Source organism: Acomys minous (assembly GCF_964271855.1).
Source record: "Acomys minous genome assembly, chromosome: 15".
NCBI lineage: Eukaryota > Metazoa > Chordata > Mammalia > Rodentia > Muridae > Acomys > Acomys minous.
The window spans coordinates 35,210,667-35,236,115 of NC_140497.1; the positions used below are offsets into that span (position 1 = coordinate 35,210,667).

General features: G+C 43.4%; 1 protein-coding gene across 3 annotated transcripts in view; it reads left to right on the forward strand.

Annotated features, from left to right (window-relative positions):
- IRF2 (interferon regulatory factor 2) overlaps window positions 1-25,449 on the forward strand; it is a 109,099-nt gene that overhangs the window by 46,862 nt on the left and 36,788 nt on the right. For all 3 annotated transcript variants that reach the window (XM_084758967.1, XM_084758968.1, XM_084758966.1), the window contains exons 2-5: window positions 7,212-7,304; window positions 19,882-19,981; window positions 20,868-21,044; window positions 21,364-21,410. In XM_084758967.1, coding sequence (XP_084615093.1) covers window positions 7,218-7,304; window positions 19,882-19,981; window positions 20,868-21,044; window positions 21,364-21,410 — 411 coding nt within the window. In that variant the 5' untranslated portion in view covers window positions 7,212-7,217. The remainder of the gene's footprint in view (window positions 1-7,211; window positions 7,305-19,881; window positions 19,982-20,867; window positions 21,045-21,363; window positions 21,411-25,449) is intronic.

Sequence of the window (25,449 nt, forward strand, 5' to 3'; positions counted from 1 at the left end):
TCTGTGTGTCTTGGTAAACTGTTACATTTGCTTAAGACCTGTGTCTGTACCGTATGGGTCTGTTTCCCTTGGTCATGTGTTGTTGATCCTCATGTTCCTGCCTATGCTGATGGGATGTGGTGACTACATAAGGAGAGCTCCAGAGAGTACAGTTAACTCTTTGCTAACGTGACCTTTTTCAGGACAAGATTTACACTTACTTTCTGGCAACTCTACGCTAGTTTAATTTGATCAGAGGTTGAGATGATTCAAAACTGAGCTTCCATCAGGTATTAGCCTGTTTCCACACTCATTGGTGTGCATGCTTACACACAGGAGTGTGGGCACATGTGTCTGTAGGTACATGGAAACTTCAGGTCAACATCACATGTCTTTATCAGTTGCTTTATTTATTTATTTATTTATTTATTTAGAATTTTTGAGACAGGGTTTCTCTGTGTAGTCCTGGCTGTCCTGGACCCTACTTTGTAGACCAGGCTGACCTCAAATTCAGAGTTCCATCTGCACCTGCCTTTGCCTCCCAAGTGCTGGGATTAAAGATGTGCTTCACACTGCCCAGCCATTCTCTCTCTTATTTTTTTGAGACAGAGTCCCTTATTGAACCTGGAGCTTATTGGTTTTGCTAGACTAGCTGGCCAACAAGCAATCCCCAAAGATCCTTCCTGCTCATGTTCCCAAAACTATGTATATAGATGTGTGCTGCCAAACCCAGCACTTTCTTTATTTATAGTGGTTTTTTTTAATTTCAGCTGCAGCAATTCAGCTACGATCCTCATGCTTGCACAGAAAGTACTCTATTGACTGAGCCACTTTCTGAGCCCATCCATTTATGTTTATTTTTATTTATTTACTTTCATTTGCTTTTATTTTTAAGTGTGTGTATGTATGTGTGTGTATGTCTGTATATGTGTGTGTATGTTTGTGTGTGCATGTGTGTGTACCTGGTGTGTGTGTGTGTGTGTGTGTGTGTAATACAGGTAAGTGCGGGTGCCCTTGATAGTTAGAGGTGTCAGATCCCCCTGGAGCTGGAGTTACAGGTGGTTGCAAGCCACCAACATGGGTGCTGGGAAGCAAGCCTGGGTCTTCTGAAAAAGCAGCGAGTGCTCTTAACTGCTAAGTTACACCTCAAGCCTCTCTTAGTTTATTACTTATAAAGCTTATATAATATATAATATATTATATAAAGCTTATTACTTATAAGCCAGGGCCTCCTTTTTCCTGGTTGGGTACTGATCTCCAGTTGTCAGCTTAGTCACCTGAATGTGTCCTAAGTCCTGGTCAGCTTCTGGGCCCCACGGCCTCCCAGGGGTCAGCCTGTGCCTCTGGGATGTTTAGGCATCTCTAGAAGGACATAAATTCAACAGGATTGAAATTATATTGTAGGAAGATGCATATGCTGGTAGTGTATAAGAAAGGGAACCTGGAGGAGGAAGGGTCAGCAGACTCAGAGAGAGGCCACCCTACCTTTGGGCTTCCTAGAGTGACAGGTGGAGCCTGGGATTCCCAGCACAGACACCTGATAGAATCTCAGCCCCCTAGCAGGTTGCCTTTCAGCCTATCCCTCTGTAGGGTTAAGTATATCCTAATCAACCCCCCACCCCATCTCCTAGGGCCGCAACATTTAAATAACAGGACTCGATGAAACTGTGGTGTTAATACCTGGCACATCAGAAAATAGTATTACAATTATAAATTGCATCAGTCTCCCAAGAAACAAATGCCAGTGATTTAGCTGGGAACTAAGCATGGCTGCCAATGACACTGGTCAGGATGATGGCATTGGTGACTTCATGGGGACCACTCATGGCATATTAATCACAGCGAGTGCCTTGCATGGCTTTATTGCAGTGGCCTCGACAGGACTGATAACCAAATAGTGGTTCTGTCTTATCACGGGTTTTGCTTCCTGTGGTTTCTGTTGCCCTGGGGTCAATGGTGTTCTGATAATATTAAATATTAAATGTAAAATTCCACAAATAAACATGAAGTTTTAAATCATGCACTGTGTGCTGAGTGGAGTGAGGAAATCTCACGCTCCGTTTGGCTCTGCCCTGTGCATCCATGTTGTATGCTTCTTGTCATTAGAATCATCTTAGTTATCAGATTAGCTGTCACAATGTTCCATTGACTGCATTCAAGTAACTAATTTTATTTAAGCTGTGCTCCTAGGGCAAGGGTGACGAGGCTAGCTACCAGTGAGGTTGCCCGAAAGAAACCAAAAAGTACTTTCTTCCTATTCAAAGATAAGAGCCTGTGCCATGGTCTACATGTGATGGCCAGAGGGCAGCTTTGTGGAGTCAGTTCTCTGTTTGTACGTTAGTGTATTTTCCCGCCCTGTGCAAACCCTGATTGGAGAAATTTAGCAATGTTTTTGTAAGTAATTACAAAAGCAAGGATGATGTCATCACTTTCTTTTTAGAGGTAGCTATTAGAGATAGTAGATACTTCTGTTAGAGTGTCAGGCTGAATGAACCGTCAATAGTATAATAGTCTTTGTACAGATGTTATTGGCGATGGGGAGAAAAAAAAATGAAAATGAATTTCAGAAAATTCTTAAACGTCTTTATGCCTCTATTCACATATCTTAGTTTTTTATTTTGTGTTCCGGAAATGAAACACATGAGGTTGGGTCTTCACGAAGAAAAGATTTTTAGTTTTGGAGGCTGAGGAGCATGGAGGAGGTAGAGACCTCTCGCAACTGACATCACAGCGACGGGGAATGGTTAGAACGAGGTTTTAGGGGGTGGCGCAAGGCTTGTTCATAAAAGCCCCCCATCTGCCTTTTTGCAAAATTGACTTTCATTTTAAAATGTGTGTGGATATTTGCCTGCCTGCATGCAGTGCCTGGGGAAAGCCAGAGGAAGGCATCCCATTCCTTGGAACTGGAGTTACAGATTGCTGTGAGCTGCCATGTGGGTGCTAGGGACCAAACTCTGGTCCTCTGAAAGAGCAGCTAGTGCTCTTAAGCATGGAGCCATTTCTCTCCAGCTCCATTTATTCAAGAACAGCTGCAGTCCCCTAGAGCCTCGCTTGTTCCAGAGACAGCGTGACTCTACCCGGGACATTGGAGACCCCACGCCTAGCAGTAGCCTCTGCTTCTTGAGGTTCCACCAGCTCACCCTACCGCACTAGGAACCAAGTTTCTAGCGTATGGACCTTTGAGAAGCAAGCAAAAAAAAAACTATCCGCTATAGTATCGTGGCTAGAGAAGAGAGAGAAACTTTGACTCTGGGCTGAACTGAATTCCTGTTAGTGATGGGCCGACAGACAGATAAAGCAGCAAGGCATGGCAGTTAGATGAGTGGAAAAGATCTGCCAGCCAGAAAGACCAGACAATGTAGGATGCCACCAAATACCCAGGCACTTTGTGTGTAAAAAATAAAGGGTGTACGGATCCTGGCTTCTCAGAGCATGGTCCAAGGACCTAGGAGCCTGTCAGCTTTCTCTCTGGGATTAAGCTGTTGCACAATGGCCTGCCAGGACCTGCAGGGTCAGGCTGGTCTCTCGAGTCCTCCCTACTGTTGACTGGTTGCTGGTCCTTCTCCTTTGAGGTCTTTGTGTTTCCTCCCTCCTATGTTAGTCCTTGTGGGTGCCGTAACAAAATACCGGAAATGTGTGGCTTAAAACACCGGCAGCGTGTTTGCCACAGTTCTACCACATGTAAAAAAAGAAATCAAGGTGCCTGTTTGCTCTGAAGGTTTGAGGAGAGGCTCCATCCTTGTTTGTTTCCAGATTCTGGAAGCCTTGGTTCAGGGGGGTCGGGGTGGGGTGGGGGTGAGGGGGTGGGGGGGTGGGGGGTGGGAGGCTATTCACCGGTCTCTGTTGCTACCTTTGTGTAGCTGTCTTCTCTCCATGTCTATATCCATAGTTCCTTATTGGTGTATGTTTGTATCTTCAGTTCCCTCTTAGAATGACATCAGCCTCTAGTGCGACTCTGGTCAGGACACTTTCGTCAGTGTGTGTGTGTGTGTGTGTGTGTGTGTGTGTGTGTGTATGTATGTATATATATGTGTGTGTATGTATATATATATATATATATATATATATATATATATATAATGCTTTACAATACCTTGTTTAACAATGCTGTTAATTAATACTGAATTTACACTGAGCAAGGTGGCATGTTCCTTTAAATCCCAGCACCCAGGAGGCAGAGGCATGCAGAGCTCTTTGAGTTTGAGGCCAGTTTGGTCTATATAGTGAGTTCCAGGCCAGCCAGGTCTACATAGACTGACCCTGTCTCAAAAATAAACAGGAACAACCAAATGAACTCACAGCCAAACATATGTAACACCGTTAGGACTCAACATGCCTGAGTCTCTTGATTACATATATTGCACATCACTGTCGTGTGTGTGTGTGTGTGTGTGTGTGTGTGTGTGTGTGTGTTTAGAAACACCCCACAGGACTTCAGTACTACTTTTGGGGGTGTTTTAAATGACAAGACGATCAGCAAAAAGCACAGAGATGCAAAAAATGTCATAATAAGAAGAGTGTGGAAGGGGCTTTAGTCTTAAGTAGGAGAAGGGCAGCAAGAATCCCGACTGCCACCCTGTTTGACTTCAGTCAGGTGCGTTCGTGCCAGGCACCTTGCATTTCCCCCTTTTGCGCGAATCTGTTTGACCGTGAAAGCATTCTAACGATGCGTTCTGCGGTTGCAAACACATTTTTAGTAGCATAATTCCCATGTACAGAACTTGGAAATAATGTATTTCAACTATAACTCTCCTTGTGCACTGTTGGCTTAAATGAGAGAAAGCTTCATGAAGTATTTCGGGTGATTATCATTTTTCTCCAAATAGGCTATTTTGTGGGGGGAAAGCATAGACCGAAACACAGCAAGATGATTTTGCACCAGAATCAAGGTTACTCAGGCGCTTCTCAGACTCCCCTGTCACTGAGTTTAGGCATGCCAGCAGCACTTCTGTTATGTCGCCTCAGAAGAACCAGAGACCGTTGCTGACGACACATGACTCCTGTGACTGTCCCTGATTTTGCTACTCTGTCCCCACCCCATGGCTTGAGGTGTTCTTCTAAGGGAGGGTTTGAGTAGGTTGTGGTCACTACCCTACAGGGCAGAACCTTTATGGTGGCAGCAGTGTGTATGGCTTTTCCCAGTGCTCCCAGAACTCTTTGGTAACTCCTTACCCCTGTACACAGGACTCTTCGTGTTGTTACTTCCCTTCTTTACCGAGTCCTGGGAGAAGCAAGACGTTTGATCCTATCCATCTCCTAGACTCTCATTTTCAGTCCCAGATCTCTGAATGGATAGGCGATGAATAAGTCGGCGACGGAATGCGTGAATGGAACAAATTGGAGATTCATGAAAAGCAGCTGTATTGGTGACTGCTCATCATCCCATGTCCTTTTGTAATGGCTCCAAGGTTTTTTATCACTGTCTCAAAAGAGTGGCCACCTGGAGCCCGCAGATGCCGCACAAGCCCACCCCTCCCCCGGCAGCTTTGCCTGGCTTGCTTAGAACCTGCCTGGTCCCGATGTTGCGCATTTACCGTGTAGAGGGCAGAACTTGGCTTTGCAAGATTATACCTTTTACTGTAGGGAGTGGAGTTCATCCTCTCAAAGAGCTCACAATTGGCAGGGAAGTGAGGCTGTGCACAGCTGAGAACTTTATAGGCATAATAGGAGATGAGATGAAAGCCGAGACTCTAAAACAGCGGCCCTACAGCAAGATCCGGTTCTCAGATCATCAGGGTAAGATCTGTGCGTGCTGTAGGACTTGGAAGAGGAAGGCTGGCTTCAGGCTGGGGTGAGCTGGCGTGCCCTTCTTGAGCGGAAGTGCAGAGGCTAGGTCTTGGAAGGTGGCTAAAGACTGACAGGGCCTAGGAGGAAGGGGGAGCTTGCTGTGAGCAGGAAGTGCAGTGGGCTTGAGCTTTGGGGGGACTGGTACAGAAAAGAGGCGAGTGTCTCCCATGTATAAAGGGGAGGCCCTTGCTGATTCCTGTAACGGTGTTCGTCCTCTTGGCTCTAGCTTGGGACAGGGCACAGGGGAGGGCTTGGCAAGACGGGAGAGAGAATTGTGAGGCGTGAATCATCGTGACCCACATTCATCTGTACATCAGTTAGTCCTGGAGGGAAGGAGTTACAGAAGCCAGACGGCTACAGGTTGCGGAGAGGACTGTGATGTCACATTGTCACATTGCCCGTGACTGTCCTAGGGAGTGGAGGCCTGAGTCGGTGTCATCTTCAGGCAGCCTGAGTCCATGTCATCTTCAATTTCAGGTGTCAGATTGAACGTAAATGTACTGACACAAGTATGAAGATGTAGTGGAGAGCTGGGGGCAGCTGTAGCAGTGACTCCGCAGTGGCTGCCCTTGGGTGGGCAGCGGGAAGACTGCTGTGGAGTCTGGTGGGAGGGGGAGGCTCGGGGAGCAGGGGAGGCTCTGCGTGGCCTGGTGGAGGAAAGATATTCTAGCCATGCAGTGGTTGTCAAAGGGAACGTGAGCAAAGGGGAAAGCCACGGCCTTGGGTCAGAGCAGAGAGGCTGGTATCGAAAGAGAATGCTGGATGCAGGGACTTAGAGATTGTTCTAGGATGGACGTGGAAGCAAGGATGAAAATGCTGGATTCAGGAACTAAGAGACTGTTCTAGGGTGGACATGGAAGCAAAGATGGGGAGAACAGGGGAAGCTACTGGTGAGCTTATAACATAAAGTAAGTCTAGAGGGAATGACTAGTCTGTAACAAACCCTTAGTGGACCAAATTAATCAGTGCCAGTATTGAGAGGTCAGAGTATCTACACACAAGGAATACATTGGTTACTGTAGCTCTTTGCCTCAGAACCATTTGCCTGGCATTTGCTTGGCTTTTGGAAGGTAAAATACTGGTCCTTGAATGTCTGATATGCTGACAGTTTCTGCTATAAAGCACAGCTCAGAGAGAAGGGAGTAAAGATTTACTTAAGTCAAAGTCACTAAGAGCCGTCCTGGGCCCCTAGCTAGTTGGCTGAGTGGCGTGCAATGTCCATGAAGACTTCCGTCACCTGAGAGCATAGAGAGTGTCTGGCCTGGTCCTTTTTGGTGTTCATTGGGAGATCAGGTTAGGTGAAAGAGCAGAGAGCTGGATATACTCAAGTCCTCCCTGGGAAGAGGAGGCCAGGAAAGGGTCATGGCAGGGGTGTAGAACTCCATGGTGCAGATAAGACAGTCAGTCACAGAAATACTAAATGCTATGCTTCTCTTCTGCCACAGGGTACCATGCCGGTGGAAAGAATGCGAATGCGCCCGTGGCTGGAGGAACAGATAAATTCAAATACGATACCAGGGCTAAAGTGGCTGAACAAGGTAGGTGTGTTGGGGGTGTGTGTGTGCATGTGTGTATGAGTGTATTTGAGTTGGAGGGAAATGAGGGACCAAGATAGAGAGGGGGAGGGGGGAAGGGGGAGAGGGAGGAGGAGAGGAGGAGAGAAAAGAGATGGGAGGTGTTTCTTACTGGTACCACTGGACTACCAAATAAAGTTTTGTTCAGAGTCTTCATACAGGAAACAGCCAGGTAACAATGATTATAAAACACAAACTTATCCTATCAAGAAGGTTTTGGCCACATTTCTGAAATGAAGTGGGGCACAGAGAAAGGGTCAATGTTCAGTGATGAGGAAGGATGGATGGAGTGTGGGTAACGGACACGTGGGCCATGAAGGAGGAGGGTACAGAGGTAGTTGTTTTTCTAGTTTTAACTGTCACTGCTTTATAGTTTTTAAAATGTACTTATCTTTGTGGTAGATAAGGACATAAAAATATAATGGACAGTGAAAGTCTAAAGTCCATCATGGAGCCCCACAGCTGCAGCAGGGCTGTTCTCACTGTACGAAAGTTCATTGAAATGGATAGACTTTGGGTCTGGCTAACCTCATTTTTCACTTGCAAGAGTTTTAATTATTTAAAAAAATTTTTTTTGTCATCTTCTCAGACTGTCACCCCAACCTGAGTACCAGTTGTAGCCTTGGGTTTCCAGGTGACTTTGTGAGGCTCCTGTTCTGTGTTCTCCACCGACAGTCCCCCTCTGCCTCACTTCCTGTCTTTGCCTCTCCTACTGCTCAAGCACTAAAGGACACAGGGCTCCATGGTGGTGGGTTTTGTTTGTTTGTTTGTTTTTATTTGAGAGGAAGATCTTACCCTTTAAAAGGTTCCAGTTTTGGCTTTTTGTTTGTTTGTTTGAGATGGGGTTTCTCTGTGTGGCCTTGCTGTCCTTGAACTTACTCTATAGATCAGGCTGGTCTTGAACCCACAGAAATCTGTCTGCCTCTGCCTCTGGAGTGCTTCATCATACCACCACCACTGCCCTTTAAAAGGCTCTTTATGTAAGGAATTTTTGCTCTTTTCTTAAAAAAAAAAAAAAAAAAAAGTCATGTTGGGTGAGGTGTTGCTTGCCTTTAATCCCAGATCTTGGGAGGTAGCGGCGGTCAGATGAGGATCTCTGTTAGTCTGAGGCCAGTCTGGCTGACAGAGTGAGTTCTGAGTCAGTCAGAATACACAGCAAGACCCTGCCTCAGAAAACAAACAAACAAAACAAACATATATACTGTCTTTCTATGAAACACCACTTGTCTGCCTACCTTCTCTAACAAAGTAGTTGTTAATCATTTACATTTCCCCCAAAACACTCGCACACGCACGCGCGTGCACACACGCATGTGCACACACATTCTCCTACTTTGTTAACCTCACCACTTTCAATTTAACTGGTTCTAGCTATTAGTAGTGAATCAAGGTGAAATAATGTGGCCAATTTAGTTTTTAAACTAAAAGTGCAGTTACAGTTTAATTCAGGTGCTCAACTTCCCTACTGCTGTGACCCTTTAATACAGCTCCTCATGTTGTGGTGACCCCAACCATAAAGTTATTTTGTTGCCACTTCATAAACTGCAATTTTGTTACAGTTATGAACTGTAATGTAATAAATACTTGATATGCAAGATATCTGACATGTGACCCCAAAGCGGTCTGGACCCACAGGCTGAGGACCTCTGGCCTAAAGGACCAGCTAAGTAGAATTATGCCTCTCTAAGGAGGCCGGAAGGAGAATTTTTTTTTCCTTTCAACAAGAACACCAAGAATTCTAAGCAAATGTCTCTTTTTTCTTCTCTACTCTACTCCCTGCATCTTTTAATCTTAAGGACATGATGAATAATTTAATGGGTCAGACTTTATTTTTGCACCAGGTATAAGAGCTTAAAAACCAGAGAGCAGATTGTGGCCTGCTTTTAATGAGTGAAAAAAATATTATGGAGGAAAAAAAAAAAGGCAAAAACACTTCTGGTTTCATTCCTCTTACATCTTGATGTTCTTCTTGCCCACTTATTTTGACTCTAATATGACCACAATTGAATATCTATTTGAGTCCTTTCTTAAATAAGGTGGAAGACAGAGAAAATAGAAACAAATGCACTCCATACTTGTTTCACATGTCCTGTCATGTAACGGAAGGTTTTGTGGCAAGGAATATATTATGTCTAAGCTTGTAACATCTGTAGTTAGTTGAGGTTTTCGGTATATAGTTAGTCTCTTCTAAAAACACAAACAAGAACTCAAGTCACCCTTGATTGCTCAGTGAACCACAGTACGAGTAGAGCTATAAGGAAGGGGAGGGGTGGTAGTTCAGAGCAGTATAGGGCAGTGAAGGGTAGCAGACTGTAGCAATGGCTGCTGCCATTTGTCAAGTAATCAGTGCCACTTGCTCTTCTAAGTAAGGCGTTACATACGTCAACTCACTTAGTCTCCACTCTGGGAAAAGGCTGTTATTTTCCATCTTGCAGACCAGGAACCTGAGGTACAGAGACATAAGGAGGATTCCAGTTTAGATTCATGGTGTGCTGTTAAAAGATGTGTCTCTCGAGTCTCAAGAAAAGCAAGTGGTTTATTTCCACATTTTCTTTTTCTAACCCCAGAGTTTTCTTTTCTCAAGTTTGCTGGTCCCAAACCATATCCGTATGTGCAGAACACGGGTGTCATTGTGTCAAGTAGGCACTGGTAACCTGTAGTTGGGTGGTCCATGCAGGAGGTTGACCAGTTGTCTCCACCTCCAGTGACCCAATCCCAACCTCTAGAGCCCAGGAATGTGGCCCTGTTTGAAAAAGAGTTTTGAGATGGAGCTAAGGAATTCAAGATGAGAGCATCTGGACCATCTGCCTGGGCTCTAAGTCCGAGGACAGGTTCCTTTAGAATAGACAGAAGATACACACAAAGAGAAGAAACTCTATGATGACAGGAGGTGGGATGATGAAGCCCCAGCCAAGGAGCTCTTGGTGCTACCAGAAGCTGGGTTGGGAGGGAAATTTTCTTCTAGAAATTTCAAGGGGGAAATGAAATGCTGCCAACACCTTGATTTTGGTTTTCTGACTTTCTGAACTGTGTTAGAATGCATTTCTGATGTTGTAAGTCACTTAGGGTATGGTCTTTTTATAAAATAACAACAACAACAACAACCACAACAGCTTAAGGAAGTAAGTATACCCTTTAAGGTACTTCCTTCTCCATGGAGCCTCATTATCTGCTACCCATTACCCCTAGTGCTGGGGATGGAAAGGCCTTGTGCACACTGGCCAAACACTCTGCCACCGAGGCTCACCCCCAGCCTTGTTCACTTTTTTCTACTCTAGAGCCAGAGGCAGCGATTTCTTTTTGCATAACCAAGCCCTTAGCGTGTTCAGGGGCCCCTTCCCTACTGGGCTTCCCTTCTCTGCACTGTGGCACCACAAGTGTTTTTCCAGAGAAGACCAGGGAAGGACCCTCCTCGCCATCTCTTGAGCATTTCTAGGCTGGACCTGTGGCCATCTGATTGAAAGGGACATGTACAAGATCTAGCTCCCTCCACTTCTCAGGACAGTGTTGACACAGGACTGCCTAGGCTGCTCTCTGACTGACGGTCCTTTTTAGGCAGGTGATCCATAAGAGCTGAGCTACAGCAGCTGTGTATCTGTGCATATGGTTGGTACAAGGCCTCAGATGTGTCTGGGTATTTTCTCTCCATACCTAAACTCCCACAGGCATCTTTATATAGGTTTCTTCTAACTTAGGCTGGTTGGCATGCATCTGTTGACGTAAATTACTTCATCGAGAGCCTGTTGTTTTTCCTTTGCTATTCACAGGCACTCTAAAGAACCCGTTAGTATGTTGAGTAGTTTGAGGTCTTTCCAAAATTTTGTTTCCGGTTGAAGACTGTTGGGATTCTAGGAAAACAGACTCACCACCCCTAAGACTTTGTGACTCTCTTACGGCACAGTTGGTGTCTTGGTTCAATCTGTGTTGCTGTGACAGAATGTGATAAACTGTATGCTATGGAATTATCAGACTCACAGTCCAGGTGGCTGAAGTGTCTGCACAGCATGGAGCCCAAGTTCTGGTAAGGGCTGCTTTCCAACATGGCTGACAGCAGAAGAGGCCAATCTGTAAACTAGGGGAAAAGACCTGGGCAGGGACCAACTTGCAGCTAAAAAAAAGTAACAGCAGGTTCTTTAAGGAACTAGGGTATTCTTCCCAGACCTGATCCACTCCCCCAGACAGTACCAACCCACTCATGAAGGCAGCGCTTATGATCTAATCACTCTCCACTGGACACCCATCACTTCAAGGGTCCGTCACCTCAGCGCATCCATGCCGCAGACCAAGGAAGTCTTGTAAGACACACTCGAGCCACAGCCAAACCCTAGCAGTTGACACTCAGGATACATTTTTTTTTACCTATGCCTGGAAGCTGTCGGTACAGTGCGTGGCTACCCGCCCGTCACTCTATGCATGGTGCCAGACCTAGTGCTGGACCAAGTAGGAGACTCTCCAGTGAACCTGGGAATGAAGATAATGGACCCAAATTCATGGCTGTTTCTTTTTTCTTTTTTATTTTTTTTACACTAAAATTAACAAGCTTGGTGGTAATATGTCTGTGGCCTTCATACTCAGCATTGCTGAGCATTGGAATCCAAATTGGCTACCTATGGAAACCCTGCCTCAAAAAAAAAAAAAAATCAAAATAAGCCAACAAAAACGAAGGAAAGAAAGAAAAACAATAGAAGTTAAAGTTAGGATTAATGGGTTGGACACTATCACGTCTATCTCCAAGGACGAGTCCAGCCAGTGAAGGCTGGACTTTTAGTAAGACACAAGTAGGTGATTAGTTGTGCTTTAATTTGTTTCCATTTCCCAATTCTAATAAAAGTGAAGGAGACCTGTCATATATGACAGGGCTCAGCCACTGTAGAAGAGTCCAAATGAGCATCTAAGAAGTTGCCGAAGCAGTATCCTTATCACTTGGGAATGAGGCCCAGGAAGGACCATCTACCTTTTCTGACAGTATTTGCCAATGACATAGTTTGGCTGAGTCACATGTCCAGAATGAACAGAAGACCAAATTCTTTTTATTTTTTTTAATTTTTAATTTTTTCCTTTATTAATTTATTCTTGTTACATCTCAATGGTTATCCCATCCCTTGTATCCTCCCATTCTTCCCTCCCTCCCATTTTCCCCTTATTCCCCTCCCCTATGACTGTTCCTGAGGGGGATTACCTCCCCCTGTATATGCTCATAGGGTATCAAGTCTCTTCTTGGTAACCTGCTGTCCTTCCTCTGAGTGCCACCAGGTCTCCCCCTCCAGGGGACATTAGAAGACCAAATTCTTACATGTCCACATCTAGATTTCTTACTGTCTTGCTTTATCTTTTCTGTGCAGGTAGGAGGAGGTGGTATCTTAAAGTCATGGGGTGATAGTGTGTATCTGTAAGATTTAAGAATATTTTCTTACCTACATATATATATATATATATATATATATATATATATATATATATATATATATATATCATTGCTAGTTGAACATTGTCAGTTTTGTTTTGTTTTTTGTCTTAAGTATCACTGTCCCACTTATATTCAGATGCCTTGTGTATTCCCGAGATACCTTTTAAAAATAATTTGTTTATTTTTGGAGACTATAAATATACTTAGATCATTTCCTCCTTCTCTTTTCTCCTTCTGTACCTCTCCCCACCCCCCACCCCCCACCCCCCACACCACCACAGTCTTAGATTCATGGCCTCTTTTCTTAACTTGCAATATATATGAATATTCCTAAGTCATAAACCTGCTCAGTATATATAATGTTACTTGTATTTATGCTTGACATTGACCATTTAGTCACACAGCAGATTTATTTTTAGCTTCCCCACGATGATTTACAGAGTGGTTGGACCAGTTTACAGTCCTACCAACAGCGAGTAAGAGTTCCTCTTTCTCCACATCCTCTCTCTAGCGTTTGTTGTCAATCCTTTGTTGATCTTTGACATTCTGACTGGAGTGCCACTCAATCTCAGACTTGTTTTGGTTTGGATTTTCCTAATTGTTAGAGATGATGAACTTAGACTCAGGTCTGTATTTTGAATGGATGTTTTGGTTTTGTTTGGTTTTTTGTTTGTTTGTTTGTTTGTTTTGTCTTGTTTTTTATACACTGGATGTTAATCATCTATCAGATGTGTAGCTGACAATGAGTCTCACCCATTCTCTGACTTACTCTCACCCTATTGATTGTTTCCCTAGTTGCATGGAAGACTTTTAGTTTCATGAAATCCCGCTGGTCAACTGTTGATCTTCAATCTTGAGCTAATGGGGCCTTATTCAGGGAGTCATTTCCTACACCTGTGTCATGTAGGTCCCGCCTATGCATTCTTACAGGAGTTTCAGGTCTTCCGGTTTCACCTTTAGGTCTTTGATCGAGATTTGGAGTTAGTTTTCACAGAAGGTAAAACAGACAGGTCTAGTTTCTTTCTTCTGCACGTGGGCAGTGTCCCCAGCACCACTGTTGAGGAAACTTTCTCAACTGTGTATCCTGACACATCTCTGAATTTGTCACTTCCAGGAGTTTTTCGGTAAAGGTTTTGGGGTCTCTAATGAATAGTATCACGCAGTCTGCAGATAGAGATAGTTTGGCTGCTTCTTTCCCTATTTATCTCCCTTTAATTTCATTCTCTTGCCTTATTACTCCAGCCAATGCTTCGAGCACGATATTGAGAAGGAGTGGGGATGGTGGACATCCTGCCTTGTTCCTGGTTTCAGTGGGATTGATGTAAGCTTTTCTTCAGTAGGATGATGTTGTCTTGAGTTTCTCACATACAGTCTTTATTACATTCCTAGCCTACTTTATCTATGATTTATTAACATGACGGCATCCCTGATTTTGCATCTATTGAGATGATTTTGTGATACATATTTGTTGTCTTTAAGTCCGTTTATGTGGCTTGTTACATTCATTGACTTGCATATGTTGAACTATCCCTGTGTCTCAGCGATAAAGCCAACGTGGTTATGGTGCATAATCTTTTTGACATATATCTGTGTTTGCTTTGCAAGTTTGGTTTTATGATTTTTAAGTCTCTTCTATGAGCATTAAGTGCCCTTCCTGTTTTTGCTTTCTTTCTTGTCATTGGTTCATTGGAGAATCCATGCTAGTTCCAGATGTTTCTGTATGATTGCTTGTGATTTTTCCCAGGCCATTGATTTAGGAATGAAGGAGGTATCCATCACTCCTCTCATAGCTCTGTGTTATTTCCATTCTGGTTGTTGGTATTCACAGTAGAGATCCATTTAGACCAAGGCACCTTGGCCACTCCTCAGACCAAAGACCTTTCTCTCTCTTCTCACTTTGAAACAGGCTTGTATTTGGGTAAATATCAGACTATCTCTGCAGAGAGTAAAAAGTCCAAACAGAAGGAACAAACTAATTAGAACATCTTATCAGTGGTAGGGGGAGGTGAAGCAGAGGGAGATAACAACTGGTTTCCATGGGGACCAAGGTATGTACATTTCACCCTGCTCACAAGAGTATCTGCCAGTTCTTCCTCAGTTGGGCAGGTCTGTTCATAGTCACACGTGGGAGAAGGCTCAGGTGTTGATGTTATTTTTATGTAACAGTGTTTGTTTCTCTTAGCGTATTTCTTAACCTGGCTACCACACAAATAATTGACTCTTTTATACTTGTTTTAAAATGAGCTTCACAACAGTCTTGAGCTTAGCTTAAGTCTGTCCTTAACCTTCTGTGCTATCCTGTCTTACTCCCAGCAAACATCCCAGAGACACTTGCACTTTGTAGCTTTCCTTGGCTCCAAGTTCCTTCCTCCTGATCTTCCTTGGACCTCGACCCATGGCTGAATCCCCTGCTTCCTCTCCTAACTCCTCCTCCCTGGCTGGCAGGAAGTCCAGCCCTATTCTCTCCTCTGCTCACTGACTAGCTGTTAGCTGCTTTATTGACATAACAGGGGACAACTAGAAGCCGAGTTTATACAACATTTAGACAGGAAATCAGAATTTAAACTACACAATAACTTTATGCCTACATTTCCCTCTTTTAGCCTAATAAAAGGCTCCTTTTCTTACAGTAACAAACTATATATAACAATTATTAAAATTATTAGGCAAGACTTACATTCGTATAAAGTATCTTACTATCTGTCAATGTCTATCATCCTAAACAATTTAATTGTGAGACTATAACTATGTAGTCTTCAACCCCATGAAGTCTTCTCATCTGAAGTGTGTACACTCAGCATGTGTGCAGGACTGTGAAGGATTCTGAGCCACTGGACCCTGCAGATGCCTCAGGGTCTAAGCAGACATGTAGAAAAACTGTTCCTGTCCCTTGAAGCACAAGGATCTTTGACAAGAACACTTGCTAAAAAAAAAAAAATCTCAATTTACAAATGAACCTTGGATCTGGAGAGATAGTTCCGGAGTTAAAAGAGTGTATTATTCCATCAAAGTATTTTTTTAAGCTCTTGGATATACTTAGTTAGCAGTGCTTTCTATGTAATATGAAAAACAAGTTAAAAGCTGTGTGTAGTTTTTTAAAAAGCTTTTTACCGCACCCAGATAAAGCATTGTATTTATTATGCAGTCACCGTTAGTTTCTTCCTCCTCTAGCTCCGGGCAACTGCTGAGCTGCCCGCAGTCTCCGTAGTATTGCCCGTCCCAGGGATCCCATACAGATGGGGCCATTTGGTGTTTGCTCCTTTATGTCTGTGTTATTTTTGTCAGCACCATCTTTGCAAAGTTTACCCATGTGGTTGCATGTGTCAGTACCTCGTTCCTGATCTGTAGAAATGGAATGATAATCAAAACATGAAATAGGGTGGGATGATAGAGACTCTGCTGCATGCACAAGCCACACTTAGCTTATGGACTCACAAGTTTGGGCATCTGGACAGCTTCTCTACCTTTGGGGTTTGTGAGTGTATGCACATCCACACAGTTTTTGTTGTTGAATACGTGTTGTAATTCTCTGAGTACACATCCAGACCACAATGCTTGAGAAGATGTTGTTTTGTGTCTTGTGGAGTAGGATTCAGATTATGTTACACCAGAACTTATTTTCCATCTAGGGAAAGCAAAAACAAAAATAAAATAAACTCCTTTCTTCAGAGTCTGTGTTTTTAATCAGGAAGCTTTAGATTATAGGGGTGAAATTCCTGCAAAAAAAAAAGTGTCTGGAATCCTTTTTTTTTCTTTTTTTAAAGAACATTTTTGTATTTATTCTTTGATATTTTCATACGTGTAAATAATACACTTTGATCGTATCCATCCCTAACTCTCCTTTTCACTTCTCCCAGATCCCCCCCCCCAACCTTCACGTGCACGCTCTTCTTGTTTTAAATCACCCACTGATTTTATGATTACTTCCCACATGTGCCTCGGTATGAGGCCATCAGCTAAAGCATAAGTAATACATTAACAGCCGCCACCACCAGCTGCAAAAGAAAAATGGCCCCCCGTCCCTGAACACTCCTCCCCAAACTCCCACTATTACAGTCTTTCTGCCCCTTCTTCTGTGATGTTCCCTGAGTTTTGAGGATTTGATGTAGATGTCTCATTAGGGCCTAACACTGAATAGACATTTCTTCTTAGCACTTTGACTAGTTACAAGTCTGCATTGGATGCTGCCCGCTGCAAAAGGAACTTCTCTAGCTAAGGTTGAGAATAGCGCTATCGCATAGGCATAAACAAAAGTACTTAGATGGCAGTTTGGCAACATGTCGATTTAGCAAAAAAGTTGTACCAGGTTTCCAAGTAGGATCTATTACTTTCACAGTCATGGATTTCTGACCAGGTTTATAATACCAGCCTCAGATTTCCACCTGTGGAACAAGCCTCAAATGCAACCAGAAAAAAGTTAGTTACTAGCATCCATGCCACTATTGCAGCAGTGGACACACTTGCCTGCCTGGTCAGTGTTACAGCACGCAGAGTCCAGTGCTGGACCATTGATGATGTGCTTTCTCCCCCCCAGCACCCTGGTAGTACCTTCTAGCATTTTGAAATCTAGTCAGCAGAGAAAACATATCTATGAAATCAGTTCCTTTTTATTTGTATTCATTTTCACAAGGAAAAAAACCTGCATTAAATAATTTTGCTCTCTGATTTTCATGCACGTTAAAAAAAAAATTAAAATTCCACTCAGCCTTCCTGTGATCCCCTGTTCGTTGGCCCACCTGTGGCTGGGCGACACACACTGAACAATGGAGAGGTTATGAAAATGTCTGTCGCTTTCAGTTCTTCTTTATTAACTGACTGTTACAAATACAGTAGATTCCGCCCCCCTCCCCCCATAACAGTTTTGGAAACTCTTCAGCATGTTGAAGTGTTGTCAGTTCGGCCTGTTTGAGTGGTTCTGTCTAGAGGTCTCAAGTCCCTTTGAGGCAGCTGAGTCCCTTTTTAGATTTCACTGTGTGAGACCCAGTGATGGAAAATCCCTGTTGGCCTTCCTTTTCCTTCCACGGTGTCTAATATGGGTATCCCGAAGACTTAGCCATCATCAGTACTATCTAAAAGCTTTAAAGAAAGAAAGAAACAAACACCCAACCCTGCCACATTCCTGTTTTGTTTTTTGTTTTTTTAAGACAGAGTTTCTCTGTGTAGCCTTGGCTATCCTGCAACTCACTCTGTAGACTAGGCTGGCCTCGAACTCACAAAGATCTGCCTGCTTCTGCCTCTTGATATTGAGATTAAAGATGTGCGCCACCACCACCACTGCTGCCCTGGGCTTTAATCTCCACAGAGGGCAAGTCAACAGGGCAGAGAATCCAAATCTAAAAGGCGAGAGGCAATATGTGGGTTAACAGGGAATCACACAACTTTGGCTTTGGTTTTAGATGCTTTGAACCAAAAGTTCCTTGGTGAAAGAAATGAATTCCTTTCTTCAGTTTCTCACTTGTAAAATGGAAATTATAAGCTTAACCCCTTAAGGCAATTGCAGGAAACAAAAGCGAGCCCCATGTGGACATGCATAGTCAGGCACTCAGTGCACAGGCACAGTCACAGGGTGGGGTGAGCAGCCTTCTTCTCACACATGAGGTTTTCACTATGAGTCCGACCTTTTTCTGGAGAATCGGTTTCTGAACACGTGTTTGCTCAGATTTGACTTAAGCAGTTGTGAATTGTGCTTAGGTGGTAAGGAAGATAAACATCTCGTATAAAGTTTATATTGAAATTTTTGCCAGAGTACACATCTTTGCATTTCCTGCTATTATGTCCTACACACACACACACACACACACACACCCTTGTTTGGTAAATAACCATGCAAAACTGAAAATACTTGTGTTCTGTGCCAGGGTCTGCAGTACACTAGACATCCCTTTAGCAGCGTGACAGGAAGACATATGTAATAAAATCCACACTAGGTGTTTCAGCCAGCGGCGAGTTGTCACTGGCTGTGTGAAAGGGGAGGGAAACAAAACACGGAGCAGTTCATCATCGTAGCACAAACCTTCACCTTTGACTTTACACAGGGTCTCTCTGTGTAGCCTTGGCTGTCCTGGAACTCACTCTGTAGACCAGGCTGGCCTCGAACTCACAGAGATCTGCCTGTGAGTTCTTCTGAATTTCCTCCTGGAGAGATTGTGAGAATTAGGGACCCAGTGAGGCAGTGGGATTTTATATATATATATATTAAGTTTTCTTCAAATTAGTCTCTCTCTCTCTCTCTCTCTCTCTCTCTCTCTCTCTCTCTCTCTCTCTCTCTGTCTCTCTGTCTCTCTCTCTCTCTCTCTCTCTGTTGCATGTATATAGTGTGCTCATTTGTTTATCATTGTATAATGTTGGTTGCTCTCATCAATAGCGCTCTACCTTATTTTTTGAGACAGTGTTTCTCACTGAATTTGGAGCCTACTGACTGGGCAAGCTTGGGCATGCACCAGGAATCTTCTGGTCTCTACTTTCCCAGCACTAGGGTTACAGGCTGTCTGGACAGTTCTATGTCAACTTGTCACAAGCTGATGTCATCTGAGAAGAGGGAGCCTCAATTAAGAAAGATCGGGCTGTAGGACTTTACTTAATTAGTGATGTGGGAGGGTCCAGCCCATTGTGGTTGTTGCCATCCCTGGGCTCGAGGTCCTGGGTTCTATAAGAAAGCAGGCTGAACGAGCAATAAAGAGCAAGCCGGTGAGCAGCACCCCTCTGTGGCCTCTGCGGCAGCTCCTGCTTCCAGGTTCTGCTCTGTTTGAGGCCCTGTCCCGACTTGTTCTGATGATGAACAGTGATGCGGCAGTGTAGGCCAAAACACCTTTCCTCCCCTAGTTGCTTTGCTCATGGTGTTTTACCAAAGCAATAGTATCCCTGACTAAGACACCGACATACACCACCCCTGGCTTTTTTTTTTTAATGTGGGTGCTTGAATCAGGGTCTTCATGTTTACACGGCAAGACCTTTGCCAACTGGGCCATCTCCCAGCCCACAGGCTTGTTTTATAGTCGCCTTCACTGCAGACGCTCAACACGCTCAGCTCTGCTTGGCTGTGAGATTTAGCGCTAGAACTGTGGAAGCAGGCGCCTTTCTTCAGCCAAACCCCACAGCTTCAGTTTTTACTCGACTGTGTGATTTTCATTTCAGGAAAAGAAGATTTTCCAGATCCCATGGATGCACGCAGCGAGACATGGGTGGGATGTAGAAAAGGATGCTCCACTCTTCAGAAACTGGGCCATCCATACAGGTACTAACCCTCGCCTTCTTCCTCTGCATGGCTGCTGTTGTTTGTTTCTGTTTCCATTACACGAATGTCCTGGCTTAAGACTTCACAAAGAGGGGCTGTGAGAGATGGCTCAGAGGTTAAGAGCACTGCCTGCTCTCCCAGAGGTCCTGAGTTCAATTCCCAGCAACCACATGGTGGCTCACAAGCATCTGTAATGTGATCTGATACACTCTTTTGGCCTGCAGGTGTACATACAGGCAGAGAGCACTATATACATAATAATAAATAAATAAATCTTAAAAAAAAAAGACTTCATGAAAATAGTGCTGAAAATCCTGGGTGATGTCCCAGGTCCATCTAGGTGATGTATGAGAAGTAGCATCATTCAGAAGTGATGTCCCACCCACCGCAGAGGTCCCCGGTCCTTAAATTCCCCATAGATGTGACATTCTAATAAGTTCTTCATGGTTACTGGGGCAACTTTAGCACTTTTAACTTACCATAATACACTTACTTATTACAGAAATCGCTGCAGGGAGCGATCTTTAGCTGTGGATCTTTGAAGCTACTTGATTCTGCTTGTTGGATTTCTAGTCTTAGGAATAGTTTGATTCTTATTCTACCCTTTTATTTTCCCCTCAAACTATATGGTAAAGCCAGAGTGACCAGCTTGTCCCAGTGTCCCAGTATCCGTTGTCTAGGGATTTAAAATAAGTTGCCAGTACCTTAGAAATGCCTTGGCTTCAGGCAAAGCGGGATTCTTAGGTATCTGAAACAAAACAGTTTTGCACCCCACCCCTGGCAGTATTGCTTTTAGACATTTCCCCGGTCTGACACCATTGTCCCGTCCCCTCCCCCATCCCCCCCCCCCCCCCCGCTTTTTCTTTATCTTTGGCTATTTTGCTAGGAAAGCATCAACCAGGAGTAGATAAACCTGATCCCAAAACATGGAAAGCAAACTTCCGATGTGCCATGAATTCCTTGCCTGATATCGAGGAAGTGAAGGATAGAAGTATAAAGAAAGGAAACAATGCCTTCAGAGTCTACCGGATGTTGCCCTTATCTGAACGACCTTCCAAAAAAGGTAAAGTTGCTTGTTGACTGAATAAATGATCACTCAGCGTACATCCCAGTACCCTTTGATCTCTATTTCTGCCTCTGTATTCACTTCAAAGGGCAGAATGCTTTTTCACCCTAGAGGTGGCAATTCTGCCTTTGTTTGCCTTGGAAAAGTGACTTTCGAGGCACCAAAGGGGGAAAAAAAAAGATACATACGGAATTTTGATCTTGTATAGATGAGGCACTGCGTTTCAGAAAGAATTTAACATAGGAAAGTCCATGTTATTTTTTTTTTTAATATCCTTCAATGAACTGATCCAGAACTTACCTTTTTGTTGCCACAGGAAAGAAACCAAAGACAGAAAAAGAAGAGAGGGTTAAGCACATCAAGGTAATCTTTGGTTGTTTAGAAAGCCCATGTTGTGCTCATATATTGATTCCTGTTCTGTCCGATCAACGCAAGTAACAAGCTTTGTGGGGGCTTTGACCTTTCTCCTTTTGCTGTTGTGTTTTGTGTGCTTTTCACATTTTCCCCTCTGCATAAACCCACTTGCAGACATGAATACACAGAGGCTTTCCCTAATCCAAGTGTCCCAGAGAAAAGTGCAAATGATGTCACAGATTCACAGAGCTTGACAGTCGCCTCTCCTTAGCCAATCACTCAGCTTCATCTAAGCTCCAGCCACTGGCTCCTGTCTAATGCTGTGACATGTTTTCAGACTATGAGATATGTTTAAAGCTATCGTAACTACTCTGCACATCTATTAAAAGTATTAGCTGTCCTTCTGTCCATTTTGTCACAAGCCGTTAGCTTGGGAACACAGTCGTTCAGACACTCCGTTAGTGTGAGTTTCACTGGTTTGTTTCTGCTTCGTGACCGAACCGAACCATCCCACATAAGTCCCAAGAGTTTTCTACAGGGCTGGGTCTGTATGCTTTAGAGTTTCAGTCAATTAGGTGGTGTAAGCACCCCTACATTTCAATGATCTTAGTGCATAGCTGGTGTAGCCCTTGTTAAATATTGAGGGAAGTGTCAAATGACTGCATGCCCGACTGGGGACTCCCATCAGTTACTAACTGAAGCAACAGTACAGTGAGAGAGCCAGAGGCCACCCAAGAGATGACATCTGGGTGCGGCGGAAGGCACTGAACTCTGAGGGTTGAGTGGCCTTTGGGCAAGCTCTCATGGCTCCTGAGAAGTGGACTTGAAGTTGATGTGGAACATTCTGATTGACAATGAAAAGACAAGCGAACAACACAAAGTGACTTAATTTAGCCATCTCGCTAGACTTGAGAGGGGGTAGACGCCTGTCTTGTCACTGGGTCCTGGTCCCCAGGATTCCCCTCCCCTGCAAGTCATCCTCATGGAAAATGATGTAGATGTTTGAATAGAACCTGTCCACATCCCCCATTTACTTTAAATCACCCCTCGGTTACTTTTAATACCTAATATGATGTAAAGTGTTGTATAATTTAAAGAAAAGGCGTTTATATAGGTTTGGTACAGTTAGTGATTGGTTGGATATGTGGGTTTAGAATTGTGGACACGTATGCTAACTGTTGTTAGATTCTCCTCTCTGTGTGTAGGGTGCCTGCATGTATGTCTGTGTACCTTGTATATGCCTGGTACGTGGAGAGGCCAGAAGAGGGCCTCAGATCCCCTGGAGCTGGAGTTCTGGACAGTTGTGAGCCTCCAGATGGGTACTGAGAATTGAACCCGAATCCTCTCATAGAGCAGCGAATGCTCATGACTGCAAAGCCATTTCTCCAGCCTCCATAGTTAGAGTTTGAGGGAAAACTTAGGTAGCTATTCAAGTTTTAGAGACACTTACCTCTGCAATGGAAAACAAATACTTTAGGCGGACTATTTAGCAGCAATATTTTGTTTTAACCGTTTAGGTATTGGAGAGCCAGCTCATTGGTTAGGAATGTTCTGAGGGGATCTGAGTTTGGTTCCTAGTATATATGTCAGGTAGCTCATAACCACTTTTAACTTTAGCTCCTAGAGATCCAAAGCCCTCTTCTGGCTTTGGCCACAGATGGCCATGGCCACAACCACAGCCACAGCTGCAAATGAAAACAACAACCACCTTAAGCAAGCAAACAAACAAAAAACCCAGCACAGGATTATTGATGGTTTTAGTTGTAGTTTTATTGTGGAAAAATTTTATACACATAGGAAGGAGTAAAATTTACTCTAGACCACCACTGTAACTTTAATATTAATCAACTCATGGCCAATTTTGTTCCATTGGTGCCTCCATCCTTTTCCTGACTTTCAATATGTCATCATAGACTTATAGAAACAGTTTCTGATAGTTGTCAAGTATTTTGAAGCAGATTTCAAACGTGTTGTTTCTCTTCCATAAATATTTCAACATATATCTTTAAGAGTAAAGACTCTTTAAAAATACCATGGTGTCATTATTTTAACTGATGCATCTGATATGATTCCTCAGTCACTCAGGTTTTCAGTTATCTCAGAAATGTTTCTGCAATATCTGGATATTTTTTTTTATTTTAATTAAAGACCAATATTATGGGCTGGGCATGGTAGGGAGCACACAAAAGGCCAAAAAAGGGACACTGGATGTCTGTCCTGGACCATACAATGAAGGAAAGTTTTTCTCAGAAAAGAAAAGGGAATTTATATAAGATTCATGTGTGATTTTTAAAAAAATATGTCCTAAGAATTTTTTCTTTCTTTCTTTGCTTGCTTGGTTATGGTTTTCTTTGAGGCAGGGTCTCACCTTGAAGCCCAGGCTGGCCCCAGACTTGCAGCAGTGCTCTTCCGCCAGCCTCCCTGGTGCTGGGACTAGGGACAAGAGTCACCACAGCCAGTTTGAGTGGTTTTGTTTTTAATCTATGGATTTTCTCACTTGTCTATTTTTATAAAAAAGATAAATTTCTCCTTGTGATTGTAAAAACAAAGACGACAACAACACAAAACAACAGCAACAAAAACCAATCTAATTATCAGCCATACTGTTTTCCATGATGCTGTTTTTTTAGACCAACATTTTGAGTGTCTTGTTCAGTAAGAAATGTCTAACCTTTTCCCTCAACAAATACAGAACTTGAAGAGTTCACTGCAATCTTAGGTGTGGTTCTGTCATATTTGCTATTTCCACAGCATTCAGTGAGTAGCATAGAGCAACCCATACAGATTTGATAACTGAGTGGATGCATTAGCACTTGTTGTATAAACATAAAGGTATAATATGTGTGGTGGAGCCAGGGGCTTTACATTAGGGTACGGATTCAATTTCATAAGTGCTGTTAGTAAAAAATAGCAGCAAAATAACATCTTTTTAGGATATTTTGCCCACATGTAACCACTATATTCCATTTAATATCAAATACCAAATATGATATGGTAGACCATTATATTATGTCTCTTTAAGACAGAAAGACGGCTTCCTGTGAGACTGGGATCCACAGTCAGGGCTAAGACATGTAGTATTTCAGGGCTGTGGGCGTTCAAGGAAGTGTGCGTCCTAGGGTGGATGACATACGGGGTTCTTATAAGTAAAGGGTACTTTTGGTCACTTTAGCTTTGTGAGGCTTGTCTTTTGTGGGGCCATTAAAAGGAGCAAGTTGTGGAAGGTACAGCCCTGGGTGGGGCTTAGCTATGTTGACCTAGGAAGTGAGAGAGAAGCCTTAGGTACAACCATATGGGTAAAGCTCCCGCTTGGCGGAATATGTTATTAAAGCGTTGTGTAACAAAGATAGGATTAGCACTTTGTTCCTCAAGGGACAGTGTTCCTTCCGTGGGAGGCTGATGAATCATACACAGTGCTGCCTGACCTTTGGATGGAGATCTGTTTTTGCGTATGTCTTGCAGTGCCACAAATGGAACATGAATCAGACCACTGGGCTTTCCCAATTCCCAACTATAGGGTTCATAGTTGCTTAAGACATTGATGGATTTAGGGTGCCTGCAGAATGTTCCCAAAGTGAATTCCATGATTGCTCTGGGATCATATAGTCAAAAGATTTTCTTTCTTTCTTTCTTTCTTTCTTTCTTTCTTTCTTTCTTTCTTTCTTTCTTTCTTTCTTTCTTTCCCTTTTGGTTTTTTTGAGACAGGGTTTCTCTGTGTAGCCTTGGCTGTTCTGGGTTCCCTGAACCAGGCTGGCCTCAAACTCACAGTGATCTACCTGCCTCTGCCTCCTGAGTGCTGGGATTAAAGGCATGTGATACCATCTTAAATAAACTATTAATAGAGTTTTTTTTTAATTATTTTTTTGTTTTTGTTTTGTTTTGTTTTGGTTGGTTGCAAGTCAAAATATGTAAGCTGAGCCATGTTTGGTAGTCTATGCCTATAATCCCAGCAATTGGCAAGTGGAGATAGAAGCTAACAAAACGCCTAAGCTGAATTCTTCAGTCATGTGCAAATGCATGAGTGGTTAGGCCAGCTAAATGCCTCCTG